We start from the raw sequence: 16883 nt of genomic DNA, 5'->3' as shown, positions 1-16883 counted from the left end.
GCGACCGAGTTAAAGTTAAAGTATGACGAACAAACTTCTACGCTTGAAAAGGCGAAGCAAGAAGCGGCTGAGTTACAAGAGAAGATTAAAGCCGCCGCTGATGAGCGTGAGAAGCTGCAAGCACAGCATGATGAACAAGCTGCTGCGCTCGAAAAGCAAAAACGAGAAGCATCTGATTTGCAGAGCAAGTTGGAATCCTCCCAGAGTGAACGAGAGCAGTTGCAGAAGCAGCACGATAAACAAGCCGGCGAGATTACCAGCCTCGAAGCCAAGGCTGAGGAGGCTAATGTTAAGGCCGCTAAGGCCGAAGAGGACCTCAAGGCAGCTGAATCTGTAGGCAGCACTCATATTCTAGCCATTTCTTTAGTTGCAATAGAAGCTAACTTATTGTCTTAGGAGAAGAATACTCTCGAGAGTAAGATCAACGAACTCCGGTCTGAAAAGCAGGAAGATGAAAAAACCCGGTTGGATCTGAATGCCAAGCTGGAAGAAGCCCAAGCCGCCATTACTCGTCTAGAATCCGAAAAGAATCAGGCCGCTGAAAAGGTCGAGATCCTCGAACGGGAAGTCAATCAGTTGAAGGCGGCCGCGGTACCTAAGGTGAATGGCACAGCTACAGAGAATGGTACTGCCGAGGGCAAGGAGCCGGAGAAAGCTGCTGCTTAGTTTCAACCTTTGTTCCAAGATGAAATTGCGGCGTAATTATGACGACTTGGGCGCAGACGGCATTGTCGATAACGCCGGGCATGACGATGGAATTATAATTCTAATACCATTCAGTACGTTTTGTAGCGTTGTGCCAATCGTTCTATGGATGCGTGGCCGCCATCGGTTTCTTCATGTCATCGTTGAGCACGGCAGCTTCAGTTACAAGCAATAGAGGGAAACATGCCTTGGAAGTACTACCCGGCAGGCTTCTAAGGAGGTAATGTTTGGGTTGATGGATTGACGAGGCTAGGGAGATACCAATGGAAATATGGCCACAGATCCGTATATGGACTCGTCTTCGTTATTCAAGTTAGGCGTAGCAATGGTCGTTCGAGGTGACACTACCTATACCAATGAACGCGTTTCACATTCCTTTACAGTATTCTTAACTTAGCACCGATTACTTAAGTATTAAATTTGTTTCCCACTCCGATTAAATTTCCTAACCTGAGACGATGTTAGCCACAGGAAGGCTCATCTACGACGGGATTACTTGTCGTTTCTTGGCCGGGCCTACTTCCATGCGCTCCGCCATCAAGGATGACAACTTCGTTGTCGTCTAGATCATCTTGCACTCTCCTCCACCGAGTCGCTTTAGAATCACGACCTTCTAGCTTAGTCCCTTTACCCCTGACATCAAAAACTGGCTTGATTAGCGAACCTAGTAATGGGTTTTTGCTGAAAGCACCGCCAGCCTCGTTCCCTTTGTTGGTATTATCATGGTCGGTATTTTTGACTTCCTGTGGGGCTGCATATGTCTGCATATCGTCGTCTTCAGGGCTTTCTGGTCGCTCGACGGCGGCCATCTTTCTAACTACCTTACCGCCTACTACATCGATACTAATGACTTGCCGTCGTTTCTCGTAGTCTGGGCGAGCATTCCATTCTATCTCTCTTAATATCTTTTGCTGGCGTTTCAATTCTCGAGCTCTTTCTTCAGGGGTGGCCCAAATATTACCGCCGAATCCTGTCATTGCTCCACTGACATCAAAGTCAGCAGCTTCGTCTCTGACGGTTGTTCGGCGTGCATTCTGGGCCTGGAACCCTAATAGACGATCCCTATGCTCTAGTGCCTTTGCTTGTGCTTCGCTAGTCTCTCCGAGAGTTTCCTTGGGGTTTGAGAAAGGGGCTGGAGTCCTTGAAACGTCGGCCTTTTTATGAGCCTCACGATCTGCAGCCATTTTTTCTCGGCCCCTCTCCTCGCGTAGTTCTCGTATCATTAGCTGTATTTCAACCGGGCTCAGAAGGGGCGTGCCACAGAAGGTACAAGGTCCCAGGCCTTCTTTCACACATATGACTTTGCCACAATTCACGCAATTAGGCGCGGCAGCTAGCAAAGGATGTCTAGCTGCGACACAGTTACATTTCCGCGCTGAGTCGTCTGTCCCCAGAGTAGGATTGGTAGCGGTTTCAAGGAGTCGGATGGCGTTGTCTAGGTCTGACAGAGCTGTAGATGCGCCATGCATGGCAGTGCCGCCCGAGATGTGAATTTTGGCCTTTGGTGCTGGTGTGGAGGAGCGTGAAGCAGGCGTGGATTTTGGCTTGGGTTTCCGGACATCTGATATCAGTTGACCTGCAGCAGAGGGAGGTAGCTTTAGCGGCGGGGGAGTAGCTGATTTCTGAGCCGGAGGCTTCTTTCTTGACCCCGATCCAGCTGACGCTGCGGCCGGGCTAGGACGTTGAACAATGTAATCACTTTCAATATCCTTGTTGTAGACGGTCCCTGGAACAGGGCCCTGGTTGGTGACTTGACGAGGAGCGGGAGTGTGCAACTGAGGCTTTGGTTTCTTAGGTGCTCTCACCGGCTTTGGCACCGGTTCGATGTGCGAAGATCTGTTTGATAACGCACTGCAAGCTTTGGGATCTTGCCTCTTCGAATTGAAGGAAGCTATGAAGTCGATAGATTCAGGAGACTCGCCGAGTAAATTCCGAAAATGCTCTGCGGCCTCTGGCTTGGAGAGCGTCGTCGCATAGTCTATGACTTGCTTCAGTTCGGCCTCTGGTAGAGGAAGTAGCTTTGATAGTTGGAACGCTGACATGGCAAGCTACTTTGAAATGAACCAAATGGCGTTGACTGGAGAGATATGATGTCCCCTTATGACGAGGCCGTTTGCTGGGACGGGTATAATGTGATCGCTCTCAAGATCGAAAAGGTTCCAATAGATATTTGGAATTGAGAGATGACACACGCCGACGTATATTGTACCGAGGTATCTGTAGGTACGATGTATTATACATTAGGTAAGGTACAGGTACCTAACTACCAGGTAGGTACCTAAGGTTGTAAGAACCTTGAACCTTGAAGTTTGCAGATGGACCCACCGGGCACAATTACCTTAGGTACCTAGGTACATCATTCATACTTTATTATGTACTTCGTACCAGGTAAGGTACCGTTGAAACCCCTCAAACTCTAAGTTAATACATTTTCATAAATAAAGGAAACCAACGATACCTATTTGTAATAAGGTAATAATAACACACTCTCTTTTACACAGGCCAAACAGGGAAGTTGCCATAATCGAACAGAGGGCCTAGAACAATGTAACCTGGTTTCGATTACGTCTTAATCGAAGAACGCTCTGGTTTTGTCCGCGCTGCTGGCAAAGATCACCGGGCGGCTTTTCTACCTGACCTAGGTCATGATGGCCGCCTATTGAAATTTCAAGGCGACATATTTCCCAGACACGCGGACGGGTCACTCCTATGACGTTTATGCGCGTGACTATATTATGCAGGCCACATGGGACTGTTCTTCTTAGCTACCTACCACTTTCTTAGGTAGGTAGTTGACATGAACAGGAAGTATAAGGCAGGGAAATGTAGATAAAGATGGTGTTGGTATCCCTATTAAACATACCCCGGAATGATCGTCAAAGAATTAAATACCAAATCGGTTCGGCTCACGCAGATCTTTTCATATCAAGGTACAGTACTTGGGGAGGTACGTTTTCTAAACTTCTAATATTCATTTCTCATTTTTTTTATACACTACTTTAAGGATATTGGTCTGACTATCTGAGACCAAAAAGGTAAATTCTATATTGCATAATCCGGTAAGGTTCCTCCCGTCGTCTTAGCCATTGCCGGGGGTCTTAATCTGGAGAAAATCCTTCCTCTGGATTCCCCCCCCTGGATTCAGTGACGTCGCAGGTCCGTTGTTTACCGGTGAACTCACTTATACAACAACTTATATTAGAATTCGGTATACACATATGCACGACCTGCAACCCTATATCTTCCCGGCAATTAGATCGATTAATATTACGTCAACACTTATTCAATATACAGATCGTGTCTAATCGGTCGCATCTTTTGCTGCTGTCAACCGGTATCGCTCCAACCTATGCAGCTTCGATAGGTCGCATCGCAAGGTAACTCTACCTTGGTACCTGCGTTACCCGAGCCTACCAAAGTCTAACCAGAGTCTTAATGGTACCAAATTGCATCTATTGATCTCGAAATGGCACCGCAGTCTTATAACACCTTCGGGGCAACTGATTTAAAGAGCTCTGAACTTAAAGAGCAAGCCGATTGGTTGCCCGCGCATCACGGCAAGGAATATGTACCGAGGAGGAAACCGAATCGCGGGCCGTCCGCTGCCGATTACTTTCTTCTCAAGGTTTCTGCTCTGATATCCGCCATTGGTGTATTTTATTTGCTCGCCTATACCCTCGCCCAACGACGAGCATCTCCGCAACCTCAGCTTGAAAATATAAGGGGTACTTCATTCTTAGATCATGAGACCCCTATTAGCGCGTTTGCTGGCAAATCATTCTTAAGACATAACATCCCTTTTATTGATATCCCTGATTCCCTTATCGAGGATGTCTACTATTATAGGTGGACGACCATTCAGCGTAACCTTCGTTACATCAAGGCTGGAACCGGTTACATGTGTACCGAGTTTGTTCAACCAGTAGGCTACGCCAAGGCTTTTGGTTCTATCGATGCCGCTGCTGGCCACCAGATTGACGAGTCAAGATGGCTGAGAGATACCTTCTATGGCGATGACTATATTTATCTCTATACTCGTGGCCCAGCCGATGCGCTGCAGTATACCCAATGGATCCTCGATGCCGCGAGTCGCCGCGCTATGGTGACCGGTGACACCCAGTTTCTCGCCGCTCAGCTCGATGATATGATCCGCATATGGCATGAATGGGATGAAGTCTACGACGGGGCAGCTGGTTTATATTACTATCAACCAGTCTGGGATGCCCAAGAATTATCTCTACCTGGTTTTATTGCCGATCCTAATGGCACTGATTGGACCCTCAGGAAGGATGGTCCAGATACCTTCAGGCCTAGCCATAATGCTTATATGGTGGCAAATGCTAAAGCAATAGCTCGCGCCGCTCATCTAGCCCGCGACGGGTTTCGTGAAGCACAGTTTACCATTTTGGCCGACAGCCTCGAAGAGGCCATGTACGAGAGGATGTGGGCTCCCGAGCAGAAGTTTTTCATGGATATTATTCGGCCAAACAATCCCAACTTGACACGGCTCACCGGAAGGGAACAGGTTGGCTTATTCCCATATCGATTCGGCATTGGCTTAGACAAATCGTACGCACAGCCAGCCATCGATGCTATGTTTGATCCGGAAGGTTTTTTAGCCCCTTACGGCCCAACAACCTTAGAGATAAGAGATCCGTGGTTCATGGCTACTAGGCCAGACAACTACTGTAGGCTGAATCCCCGCTTGATAGTATAGCCCTCAAGCGAGAATCGTACAACTTATTGACTGTTCATAGGCTGTTACTGGAACGGTATGTCTTGGCCGTATTCAACGGGACATACCCTCAAGTCACTTGCTGCGATATATCGTTCTAAAACCACGAATGTTACCGCAGAGCAGTACCTGCAGTATCTGCAGACTTACGCCAGGACTCAGCAGAAGGACGGCCACCCCTATATTGCAGAATCTCATTATCCCTTCTCGGATGCTTGGAGTGCCGATGGTTGGAACCATTCAGAGCATTATGACCACTCGACTAATAATGACGATGTTATTACTGGCTTGCTCGGTATCATACCGCAGCAAGATGATAAACTTAAGATCTCCCCTATCATCCCGAAGAATTGGACTTACTTTGCCCTCGAAAATCTGGCTTATCATGGACACCTAGTGACCGTGCTCTACGATAAATTTGGGTCAAGATATAAAGTTGGGCATGGATTGACAGTTTATGTCGATGGCAATAAAGTATATAATGGTGCTGGGAAGCATGCTACAATACCTATCCCCCCGCCCATCCTACCAGGCGATGCGTTGATTAACATTGCAGGTTAGTATTAACTGATCCTTTGAGTTTTAACCCCCTGACTGGATTGTTTGCATATTGCGCATTGTTTGGATTTATTCCAGCGATTATGGTGAGGGTCATAGCTGACTGATATACCTAGCGAATCCTGCTGGACCTGGCCAGTACCCAACAGCTGATGCGACATATACAAATTCCGGCGACTTCCAATTTAAGGCCATTGACGGTGTTCTATTTTACGACTCGATACCCGATAATCGATGGACAAACTACGGATCACCAAATCTAAATGACACGCTCACGATTACATTTTCTCGACCCAGAAACATCTCTTCTGTAACCCTCGCGTTGTTTTCAGACGTTGCAAGAGGCGGAGGCGTAGATGTACCGGCCCGTATAGAAATATACGGATCCACGGGTTTGTTGGCTGCGATTAATGACTCCTCTAGTCTATTGCCAAACGACCGTAATGAAATAAAGTTCGGCCAAATTGAGACACAATTCTTAGCAGTTAACCTGTACCGGAAGTCGTCGCACCTCTGGGTCGGCATCTGCGAACTAGAAGTTTGGACGCCGCCTATTTCTGGGCCGACCTATCACGCAGTCGATGCTTACCTTACCGGGCAAGACACGCGTGTCATCTTTGATAATAGATCATCTGCCACGGCTAACGGAGCCGTTGTTGGAGGATTAAATACGGATAGCAACGTGGCCTTCTCTGGAGTTTTGTCTCGTGGTGGTCCGGCCTCTTTGGTCCTCACCTACTCGAATATGGGTAATACGACGGTAGAGCTAAGTGTCGAGGTTAATCAGGTACCAAGAGCTAGCCTCAGTCTCCCCCCTAGCGCGGGAAATTACATCAGTACCAATACAACAACTGTATTGTTGGCTTCAGGGAAGAACTACGTTAGCTTAAGAGGAGGCTCGAAGGACGAAGCTGTAAGGTTGGAAACTTTAAACGTGCTATGACATCCATCCCTGGTACAGATTTCAATCAAATCACGATTACATGTTGGACCATATCTTTCTGCATACCCAATGTACCTAACCTAGTTGTAGCACTGAAACGTCTATTATTGTTCAGTTCAATCAATGTCTCAAGTCTAGAACCGTCCCAGTAGAATTCGGGCAAAATACAAAGGCTCTCTCGAACCTGAAGACGAAGCATCTTTACTTAGCGTCATGGAGACGTGGAGCAGCATCGAGGTGTTGGTAGACGAAAAGCGGTTGTCTACGTGAGGCCAGAGCTGAGTAGGGAGAGAGTTGCGATTTGAAGAACATACAAGCGCATCTGTAAAACGAGGGGGAAGAAGCCTTGAAGCAATACGAAGAGCCAGACGGTCTTAACAACGAGTTTATCGCTACAACATAGGTGCCATACGGATATCATCATCGAAAATAAGGAGATGTTTGATAAAGGGGCCAGATGGGAAAGAAAGAAATTACCTAAGATAGGTGATTTTGCGAGTGTTAATGAATTGGAAATGGAACAAATGATGAAAAAGAAAGATTACCTCCTACCTATGATATACATACCTAGTAGGTACCTAAGACCTAAGTTAGGTACATGACCTTGGGGTAGATGTATGAGAAAGGAAAGGTCGTCGCACAAGAAACTGCCCTAGGTACATTTGGGCGTCTGTGCGCTGGAGCGAAGGAATTTTAACCCTGCAGGAAACCTTGTATGCACAGTGCAGCAACTGCAAGGCATTCAATCAGTTGCCAACACTTGTCATAATCGACTGTTGCCACACGTCATCTCGATTTTCCGAGTTCAACAATTTCCGTGCAAAGTACATCGAATATTCGAAATATTGTTGTCCTTTCCACTTTTGCTCTTTTTTTTTTTTTCTTCTTTCTTAATACACTCAACGTCGGATGTGATAAGGGAGAAGAACGAAGGTCGAATAAAGGGTCATATATTTATTGTATCTCTTAAGTCTCTTGAGACTTATGAGAACACCGAGAGGCCCGGTGTTATAATGGCTCTCGTTGACAATTCCCAGATTCAGAGCGCCGAACTGCTCAAGCCGCTCCCTCTTTATCTTCACGCTTATATCGCGCCATTTGCTATAATATGGCCTATATTTGCCCGCTATTTCCTCACTCCCGAACTATACGCCAAGCACATTGGCTCATCTGAATGGACTTTCGTCTGGTGTGGTACTATCATCACTCTGCAAAGCTTGGCCTGGCTTAGCACAAACTGGAGCGTCAATATCAGGGCTCTCTTCACTGCGAGGAAAGCCAGCAGGATTCAAGATGCAGAGCTGATCAAGGTCATCCCCGTCGCCAATGCCGGCTCAGCCGACATCTGCAAGCTTACTCGCGATAAGGTATGTACATATATCCTCGTTCTCTTCGCGTTGCTCCCCTCTACCTTTGCTGACCGGTTTGCGTGTTCTAGGTTGGCGACAAGATAAATCTCTCCTTTCTATTCCAGAAGCGCCGTTTTCTCTACGACCCTGCCCAGCAATCTTTTAGTCCTTTGTCCTACGAGATCGATGCTGAACCCAAACCCAAGATCGGCAAATATCAGAAGTCGACCGGTATCTCTTCTCAAGCTGAACTTACTAGACTTGAGCAATACTATGGCTCTAATACTTTTGACATTCCCGTCCCCACCTTCACCGAGCTCTTCAGGGAGCATGCTGTTGCTCCCTTCTTCGTCTTCCAGGTATTCTGCGTTGGTCTTTGGATGCTGGATGAGTACTGGTATTATTCTCTGTTTACCCTTTTTATGCTTGTCGCATTCGAGAGCACTGTGGTCTGGCAACGACAACGTACCTTGACCGAATTCCGAGGCATGAGTATCAAACCGTATGATATATGGGTGTACCGATTAGGCAAGTGGATTGAGCTCGAGAGCGACAAGCTGCTTCCAGGTGACCTTGTTTCCGTTGGCCGAACTAAAGAGGATAGCGGTGTGGCGTGCGATATGCTTCTGGTCGAAGGTACGGCTATCGTCAACGAAGCTATGCTTTCGGGAGAGAGCACTCCCCTGCTGAAGGATTCGATACAGCTTAGACCTGCTGATGCTTCAATCGATACCGAGGGGCTTGACAAGAATGCATTCCTTTGGGGTGGCACCAAGGTCTTGCAGGTCACGCATGGTAATCCCGATGAGGAGAAGCCTAAGCTTGCTTCGGGTGTTCCACCGCCTCCTGATAATGGTGCTATGGCAATCGTCATGAAGACTGGCTTCGAGACATCACAGGGTAGTTTGGTCCGCACTATGATATATTCGACGGAGCGTGTTTCCGCCAACAATGCGGAGGCGTTATTTTTTATTCTCTTTCTTCTCATTTTCGCGTTGGCAGCTTCGTGGTATGTCTGGGATGAAGGCGTCAAGAAAGACCGCAAGAGGTCCAAGCTGCTTCTCGACTGTGTTTTGATCGTCACCAGTGTTGTGCCTCCCGAGCTTCCCATGGAACTCAGCTTGGCAGTCAATACTAGTTTGGCAGCCTTGGCCAAGTTCGCCATCTTCTGTACCGAACCTTTCCGTATCCCCTTTGCCGGCCGTATCGACATAGCCTGCTTTGACAAGACCGGTACCCTGACTGGAGAGGACCTTGTCGTCGAAGGTATCGCAGGACTTGGACTTGGCCATACTGGCACCGATACCCCTCGCGAGTCTGATGGTGCCCACAGCCGTTTAACCCCTGTCAAAGATACTGGAATGGAAACAACACTCGTGCTTGCCAGCGCTCATGCTCTTGTTAAGCTTGAAGATGGCGAAATTGTAGGTGATCCTATGGAAAAAGCCACGCTTACGGCTCTCGGCTGGGGTCTAGGGAAAAATGATACTCTCGCCGCGAAGCCTTCCGTTACGGCCGCGGGAGGTACATCAGGTGTTGTTCAAATTAAGCGCCGTTTTCAATTCTCGTCCGCTTTAAAACGCCAGAGTTCCGTCGCTACCGTGAATGCTGTCTATCCTAAGACGGGCAATAAGATACGCGGTACATTTGTGAGTGTGAAGGGCGCCCCGGAAACTATAATGAAGATGCTTGTCTCCGTCCCCAAGGATTACGAAGAGACCTATAAGTACTTTACGCGGCGGGGTTCCCGGGTGCTTGCTCTCGCCTACAAACAGCTAACATCCGATCAAGAGCTCGGCTCCGGCAAAATTAACGATCTGAAGCGTGAACAAGTGGAGGCCGATCTTACCTTTGCTGGTTTCTTGATTCTGCAGTGTCCTCTGAAAGATGATGCAAAGCAAGCTGTACAAATGTTAAATGAGAGCAGCCATCGTGTCGTCATGATCACCGGAGACAACCCGCTTACGGCTGTACACGTCGCGAGAGAGGTCGAAATTGTGGATCGCGATGTACTCATTCTGGATGCCCCGGAACAAAACCATGGAGGGCATAAGCTGGTTTGGCGTAGCGTCGATGATAAGATCAATATTGAAGTTGACGCGTCGAAACCGATCGACCCTGAGATCATCAAGTCAAATGACATTTGCGTTACCGGATATGCGCTGGCCAAGTTCAAGGATAATAAAAATACCTGGCGTTCACTGCTCCGTCACACCTGGGTGTATGCTCGTGTGTCCCCGAAGCAAAAAGAAGAAATCCTCTTGGGTTTGAAGGATATGGGCTACTTTACACTGATGGCTGGCGACGGAACCAACGATGTTGGGGCTCTAAAGCAGGCCCACATCGGTGTTGCTCTTCTGAACGGTACGCAGGAAGACTTGACAAGGATCGCAGAGCATTCACGCAACACCAAGATGAAGGAACTTTACCAGAAACAGATCGACCTCATGAAACGATTCAACCAGCCTACGCCTCCTGTCCCACCCATTATTGCTCACTTGTACCCTCCTGGCCCTTCTAACCCTCACTACGAAAAGGCGATGGAAAGGGAAGCACAGAAGCGAGGCATCACCGTCGAAGAACTTGCGAAGCTTAATGGCACGAACATTGAGACTGTAACTAGTCCAGCGGCTCAGCAGCTCTTGAACCATGACCCCAGAACGGCTAAACAACGAGAGGCGGCCAACAAGGCTGCCGGTTTCGCCGATAAGATGACAACCGCAATGATGGAGCAGGAGTTGGGCGGCGACGATGAGCCACCAACTCTCAAGCTAGGTGATGCCTCCGTTGCCGCGCCTTTTACTAGCAAGTTGCGAAATGTTATTGCTGTCCCCAACATTATTCGGCAAGGTCGTTGCACCCTGGTTGCCACGATTCAAATGTATAAGATTTTAGCCCTCAATTGTCTCATTAGCGCCTACAGTCTTAGTGTCCTTTATCTCGAAGGTATCAAGTTTGGCGATGGGCAAATTACTATCAGCGGAATGCTCATGAGCGTCTGTTTCCTGTCGATTTCCCGTGCAAAATCCGTTGAAGGACTTTCTAAAGAGAGACCGCAGCCTAACATATTCAACTTCTATATCATCGGCTCGATCCTAGGTCAGTTTGCTGTCCACATTGTGACGCTGATTTATATCGCCCGATTCTGCGAGAGGCTAGAACCGTAAGTTGTCGGAAATGAATATTGCTTGCCTGGGAATATGTTGCTGACAGTGTTATAGACGATCCGAATTGGTTGATCTGGAAGCCGAGTTCAAGCCATCGCTGCTGAACAGCGCGGTATACCTCTTGCAACTAATCCAACAGATCTCTACCTTTGCAGTTAATTATCAGGGGAGGCCGTTCAGGGAGTCGCTATCTGAGAACCGTGGCATGTATTGGGGCATCATCTCGGTTACTGGGATTGCTTTTGCTTGCTCGACTGAATTAATCCCGGATCTCAATGAGCAGATGAAGCTTGTGAAATTTACGGAGGAATTCAAGACCACGATGACCGCAACTATGATAATTGACTACGCTGCTTGCTATGTCATTGAGGTGGTCCTCAAACGGATCTTTAGCGACTTCCGCCCTCGTGACATCGCGATCCGCCGGCAAGATCAGAACGAGCGCGAGAGGGTGAGAAAGGAGGCAGAGAAGGCAGTGAAGGATGCCGAGGAGGAAAAGAAGCAGGCAGAGAAGATAGCGGCATTCGAGAGAAAGTTAGAGGAACGAAAGCAGAAGCTCCGAGAAGCGACTCAAGCTGCCCGCACTGCTAGGTAATGGCTTTACGTCGTCCCCCTGCTTCTGGAAACATGTCGTTTCTATATAAGGGATGGGTGGGATGTTTGATGCATAGGTACCTAGGTAGTTATGGCATAGTAGACATATAGTAAGGGGCCTTTTTTGCCAATAGACAAACCTACCTCTTATTCTCTTCAGTGGGTATTACCGACAAAGTCGAAAGGGCGGTACCACAGTGGCAAGTAGGTTAGGTACCTAGGTACCTAAGTGTATAATACGGGACCGGACAAACCTCGGGAGGAAACGTACGTACCTGTTGTACAAATTCGATATATTTGTCTCTAATACCCTTCCCCCCTTTTTCTTCTTCTTTTTCTTCTTGTTCTTTTTTCCCACTTGGCTTCTCTTTCTTTCGTCTTCAAAGGGCAATTACGAATTGCGAATTGGATACTTATAAGTATACTTGTAGTTTGTAACTAGCTGTTCGTGATCAACTCGAATCTCGCTTTAACCTAATTTAGGCATTCCGACGGCTTACGAAGCGGAACCATCATGTTGTGCGGATAGGTATCTTCCTTTCGTTCACTTATCGTTGAAATAGTAACGTGACACTGAATAGGAGAAGGGTATTCCCTAATTTCATACTTTTTTAATTACCTAGGTAATTGTTCTTTTCGTTAATTGTTATACAAATACGCGAGACGTTTTTGTTGTCCTTGATTGAACATAGGCCCGTACCGTTTATCACTCGGCGGGCGTGCATTGTGGACACCATGGACGCACGCTCTAGAGGCATCGTAGTCTTTGGAGGCGGTACTGCAACGAATAGTCTTGTGGACGTGTTCGAAAACATCAGGCAGAGTCGAAATTGCTGGCTTAGCTACGTTATACCTATAAGCGATAATGGTGGAAGCTCGTCCGAGTTGATACGCGTATTCGGTGGCCCTGGTATATATACCTTGTATCCCTTAATATCACACCCTTATCCAACCCATTTGACCCTATCCTCTCCCTTTTCGCCCCTTGTCTAGTATTGTCGTGTTTCCAAAGCTAACGAAAATGAGAACAGGTATTGGCGATATCCGCAGTGAGTACTTGGCCTCGCTTATATAAAATATAACTTTTTCACTGGGGAAATAGAACCCTTCGGCTGATAGATCCGTCCGTCGGCTGTTACAGGTCGTCTAGTGCGTCTGATTCCAGGGTCGGAAACAGATGCGGAGCGAGCATCGCTTAAGGAGCTCTTCAACCACAGGCTGTCGTCTGACCCGACGCAAGCACGGCTTCAATGGCTCGACATAGTTGAGGGTCGAGCTGAGCTATGGACCAACATCTCGAGCGAGAAACGCGAGCTCATTCGGTCTATTTTCAACCTCGTCAACTTGGAGATTGTCAAAAGGGCAAGACCTAGTTCGGTATTCAATTTCTCCAAGGCCAGTATAGGGAATTTGTTCTTGACTGGGTATGTTGTTTACACGCGTTTCCCCGTCTTTATTGCGTGTATGACTACCTAGGACCTAGGTTAGGTTAGGTACCTTGTATTTGTATATCACATTACTAACCGCTCTTCATGTTCCCCGTCTTATAGAGGCCGCGTCTTCACCGGGTCCCTCGAATCAGCCATATACCTACTCTCCACCATCTGTTGTATCTCACCTACCGTCTCCGCCCTCCCCGCTATCAACACTAACTTCACGCACCACATCTCCGCCGGCCTAGCAGATGGCACGCAGATCACAGGGCAGAACTCCATCTCGCACCCTTCAGCACCCACTTCCCTTCCCGACGACGAACTCAGCCGTCTCAGCAGTACCCGGCGGGAAATGGAAGAACACGACAGCATCGAAGACGCGACATTACCCGGCTCGCTCCCCACCCTGCGCAAGCAGTATATCGACTTCAGCAAAGCCGACGAGGAGGACTTGCCCGCGCGCATAGAGCGCATCTGGTACATCAACCCGTACGGACACGAGATCTGGCCTCTCGCGAACCCCAAGGTCCTGGACGCCGTGCGTCGCGCCGGCGCGGTAGTCTACAGCATTGGCAGTTTGTACACATCTATCGTACCGAGCCTAGTGCTGCGCGGGGTGGGCGCCGTGCTTGCGGAGCGGGCGGTGCGGTATAAGGTATTGATTCTGAACTCGAGTGTAGATCGGGAGACGGGGCCAAGTACGGCGCCGTTAACAGCAACAGATTTCGTCAAGGCGATTGCGCGGGCGGCAGCGCAGAGTCAGGGGGACTTTGCTGTGGGTGACGACGAGAAAGCTACGGGGAAAGGGGAAGTGCACAAGTATGTCACGCATTTGATATATCTCGAGGGCGAGGGTGCACCCAAGGTAAACAAAGTGGAGCTGAGTGCTTTAGGCATAGATTGCATCAGGGCATACGGGAGGAGGGTGGACGGCATGCTCAAGTACGATGAGGCGGGTCTGGCGAGGGCGCTCGAGGCCGTGATAGGGAAACCGGAGATGGCCAGATGTCGTAGAAATACCAGTGGACAGTGAGTCTGTTTGTATCTTGTCTGCTTCATTATACGATCCTGAGATTGCATATCACATATCACCGTAGGTAAATATCTTCGTCGGGACCATAATACGAAGGGGGAGGGGGGAAGGGGGAATGTCATGATATCGTATCTTTTTTATCGTTTAACTATCGTACATCTCTAGGTACTAGGTCTATCGCGTTTTCCCATGAGACAAGTAGCCGAGGCCAAGCTAGCCGCGGGCGCATATTAGAATATGACCAAACATAGTCTACATCATTCAAGTATACCCATCGACTTCGCTTCTCCTTCGTAATTATTTGTGCGCACGTTAAATAACGCCTAGTTCTAGGCATCTAGATTACTTTCACTTATTTGGGGGGGTTGGCGGCGACAAAAGCGACACCCTTCTCGATGTTCTTCTTCAGGTCACCTAAGCACGCCTCTAAAAGCTTCTCCTCGTTGGCGTCTATCTCACCGACGGGGAGGATCTTCTCAACACCGTTGGGGCCAAGCTCGACAGGCGAGGCGAAGAAGTCGATACCCTGGTCCTTGTAAAGAGGGCTATCGACGAACGTGGGCTCGATAACGCCCTTCTCACCCTGGGAGGCACGGAGGAGCGACTCGGCCATGCGGGCACCAGCCATAGCCATGGAAAGAGTAGCGGAACCGGCACCATCCTTGGCCTTGACGACCTCGTCGCCACCGAACTGGACGCGATTCACGAGCTCAGCGTTGGACGTAAGATCGGGGTGGCTACTCTGGCTGAAGAGGGGGACAATGGTGACACCGGAGTGGCCACCGACAACGGTGATGTTCTCGTCCTTGGGGTCAGTTCCCTTAAGCTCGCTGACGAATCGGCTGGCGCGGACGACATCGAGGGTGGTGACGCCGAAGAGACGCCTGGGGTTGTAGACACCACGGGCCTTGAAGACTTCGGCGCAGATGGGGACGGTGGAGTTGACAGGGTTGGAGATGATGAGAAGGTTAGCTTCCGGGCAAGACTCGGCGGCGGCCTTGGCAAGATCGCGGACAATGGAAGCGTTGGTGTTGAAGAGATCGTCACGGGTCATGCCAGGCTTTCGGGGAACACCAGCGGGGATGAGGACGATGTCGCTACCTTTCAAGGCATTGGCGAGGCCGGTGGGGGTGGGGTCATAACCCTTGACAGTGCTCTTTGTGTTAATGTGGGAGATATCAGCAGCAACACCTATGCGCCAATTATATGTTAGCTGCGAGGTATGGCTTTACCAGGGCACGGTAGGATAGCTATAAGCAGAGCTCTGAGACTATATGTCCGCTGATTGAAGAGTAGAACATACCAGGACCGCCGCGGATATCGTAGAGAGCAAGCTCGGTAACTCTGGGGTTGAGCTTCAACAGAAGAGAGAGCGGCTGGCCAATACCACCGGCAGCACCAAGAATGGTGACCTTGGAAAGCTAGAGATAAGTAAGTTAGTAGAAGTTAGCAATTGTCACTCTGGTCGGTCTGCATAGCATCTGCACGTGCACATGCACAGCATTGTCGTCTGTGAATGAAGCTCAGAAATGGTTAACTTACGTTTTGCGCCGAAGCAGAAAAAGCTCGGCGCTGAACACCACCAAAAGCAGCTCGTGCGAGAACCATTTTGAACTTATAGGATCTCTAAATGAATCAACTATATGTTACAATACGTAATAGAGAAAAGGACAAGGAGGAGGTGGTGGTTAAAGAACCAAGGGGGACGCAAAGTCGCAAAGCCTAGGGAAGAAGAGAGGTATGGCGAAAACAGGGTTGAGGTGAATAGGTTGAGAGAGGAAAAAAAAAATGGCGTAGGAGTTAAAAGAGAGAAAATACGGCGGAACAATTTCCTTTCCTTTTTTTTTTTTTTTTTTTTTTTCTTTTCGCCGATCGACCGTAAGATTCTGGGGAAGGAACAACATTGGAAACAATAGGTACAGCTTGCTTCCATTGTCGGCCCGGGCAATGCCGGGGTTGTAGTACATAGGTAGGTCCAACCTACCTACCTACTACTTCCCACCTTACGTCCTTCCAGGTTGTATGCAGATACCTTACTAACCTCGATGCATCTTAGCTAGGTATGTCGAAGTAACCGGCCTCTAACTAGATCGGCGTAAGTTCGGTATCAAGTACTTCCTACCTTCATCATCAACTATATGCTTTGCTTGATTTAGGTAGGTACCCACCGTTAAACGCAGTCCGTCTTCACCATCAGCTTCCTACAAACAATTGCGATTACACCAAATTTCATCTACATACCTGTATCCAAAGATTCGAGTACATTTATCACCAATGCTGCTGCTGCTATCAGCACCCTCATCGTAACTTCCGTGATATGCTTTAAAAAAATACTCATCTCTATCTTACATATCAATGATATCTTT

General features: G+C 48.5%; 5 protein-coding genes across 5 annotated transcripts; 3 read left to right on the top strand and 2 right to left on the bottom strand.

The window, feature by feature from the left end:
- Nucleotides 1-958: 958 nt before the first annotated feature.
- On the bottom strand, nucleotides 959-3484 carry F4812DRAFT_234596 (zf-C2HC5-domain-containing protein). The gene is made up of 2 exons (XM_047930563.1): nucleotides 3164-3484; nucleotides 959-3113 (listed from the first exon to the last, which is right to left on the bottom strand). The coding sequence occupies exon 2, from the start codon at nucleotides 2745-2747 to the stop codon at nucleotides 1167-1169; it is 1581 nt and encodes a 526-aa protein (XP_047786167.1). The 5' UTR covers nucleotides 2748-3113; nucleotides 3164-3484; the 3' UTR covers nucleotides 959-1166.
- A 687-nt stretch (nucleotides 3485-4171) lies between these two features.
- On the top strand, nucleotides 4172-7236 carry F4812DRAFT_468493 (Six-hairpin glycosidase; the record flags this gene model as incomplete). Its single annotated transcript, XM_047938778.1, has 3 exons — nucleotides 4172-5393; nucleotides 5463-5996; nucleotides 6115-7236. 3 exons carry the CDS (start codon nucleotides 4172-4174, stop codon nucleotides 6939-6941), a joined length of 2583 nt encoding a protein of 860 aa, XP_047786166.1. The 3' UTR covers nucleotides 6942-7236.
- Nucleotides 7237-7704: 468 nt separating this feature from the next.
- Nucleotides 7705-12445, top strand: F4812DRAFT_234362 (uncharacterized protein). The gene is made up of 3 exons (XM_047930562.1): nucleotides 7705-8308; nucleotides 8380-11453; nucleotides 11512-12445. Exons 1-3 carry the CDS (start codon nucleotides 7955-7957, stop codon nucleotides 12050-12052), a joined length of 3969 nt encoding a protein of 1322 aa, XP_047786165.1. The 5' UTR covers nucleotides 7705-7954; the 3' UTR covers nucleotides 12053-12445.
- On the top strand, nucleotides 12409-14615 carry F4812DRAFT_445685 (UPF0052-domain-containing protein). The gene is made up of 4 exons (XM_047935583.1): nucleotides 12409-12961; nucleotides 13083-13100; nucleotides 13193-13475; nucleotides 13602-14615. Exons 1-4 carry the CDS (start codon nucleotides 12787-12789, stop codon nucleotides 14515-14517), a joined length of 1392 nt encoding a protein of 463 aa, XP_047786164.1. The 5' UTR covers nucleotides 12409-12786; the 3' UTR covers nucleotides 14518-14615.
- Nucleotides 14616-16378, bottom strand: F4812DRAFT_445680 (malate dehydrogenase-like protein). The gene is made up of 3 exons (XM_047935582.1): nucleotides 16060-16378; nucleotides 15821-15938; nucleotides 14616-15708 (listed from the first exon to the last, which is right to left on the bottom strand). The coding sequence occupies exons 1-3, from the start codon at nucleotides 16123-16125 to the stop codon at nucleotides 14870-14872; spliced, it is 1023 nt and encodes a 340-aa protein (XP_047786163.1). The 5' UTR covers nucleotides 16126-16378; the 3' UTR covers nucleotides 14616-14869.
- Nucleotides 16379-16883: the final 505 nt, after the last annotated feature.

The sequence above is a fragment of the Daldinia caldariorum genome (genome assembly GCF_022478825.1).
Source record: "Daldinia caldariorum strain CBS 122874 unplaced genomic scaffold F4812scaffold_24, whole genome shotgun sequence".
NCBI lineage: Eukaryota > Fungi > Ascomycota > Sordariomycetes > Xylariales > Hypoxylaceae > Daldinia > Daldinia caldariorum.
This window is presented reverse-complemented; position numbering and strand designations above follow the sequence as displayed.

Excerpts from the sequence above, each read along its gene's own strand:
- F4812DRAFT_234362 (XM_047930562.1), top strand. The coding sequence starts at position 7,955 with ATGGCTCTCGTTGACAATTCCCAGATTCAGAGCGCCGAACTGCTCAAG. Across the intron at positions 8,309-8,379 it reads GCAAGCTTACTCGCGATAAG|GTTGGCGACAAGATAAATCT; the intron begins GTATGTACATAT and ends TGCGTGTTCTAG. Across the intron at positions 11,454-11,511 it reads TTCTGCGAGAGGCTAGAACC|ACGATCCGAATTGGTTGATC; the intron begins GTAAGTTGTCGG and ends ACAGTGTTATAG.
- F4812DRAFT_445685 (XM_047935583.1), top strand. The coding sequence starts at position 12,787 with ATGGACGCACGCTCTAGAGGCATCGTAGTCTTTGGAGGCGGTACTGCA. Across the intron at positions 13,476-13,601 it reads GGGAATTTGTTCTTGACTGG|AGGCCGCGTCTTCACCGGGT; the intron begins GTATGTTGTTTA and ends CCCGTCTTATAG.
- F4812DRAFT_445680 (XM_047935582.1), bottom strand. The coding sequence starts at position 16,125 with ATGGTTCTCGCACGAGCTGCTTTTGGTGGTGTTCAGCGCCGAGCTTTT. Across the intron at positions 15,939-16,059 it reads TTTCTGCTTCGGCGCAAAAC|CTTTCCAAGGTCACCATTCT; the intron begins GTAAGTTAACCA and ends ACTTATCTCTAG. Across the intron at positions 15,709-15,820 it reads CGATATCCGCGGCGGTCCTG|GTGTTGCTGCTGATATCTCC; the intron begins GTATGTTCTACT and ends ATTGGCGCATAG.
- F4812DRAFT_234596 (XM_047930563.1), bottom strand. The coding sequence starts at position 2,747 with ATGTCAGCGTTCCAACTATCAAAGCTACTTCCTCTACCAGAGGCCGAA.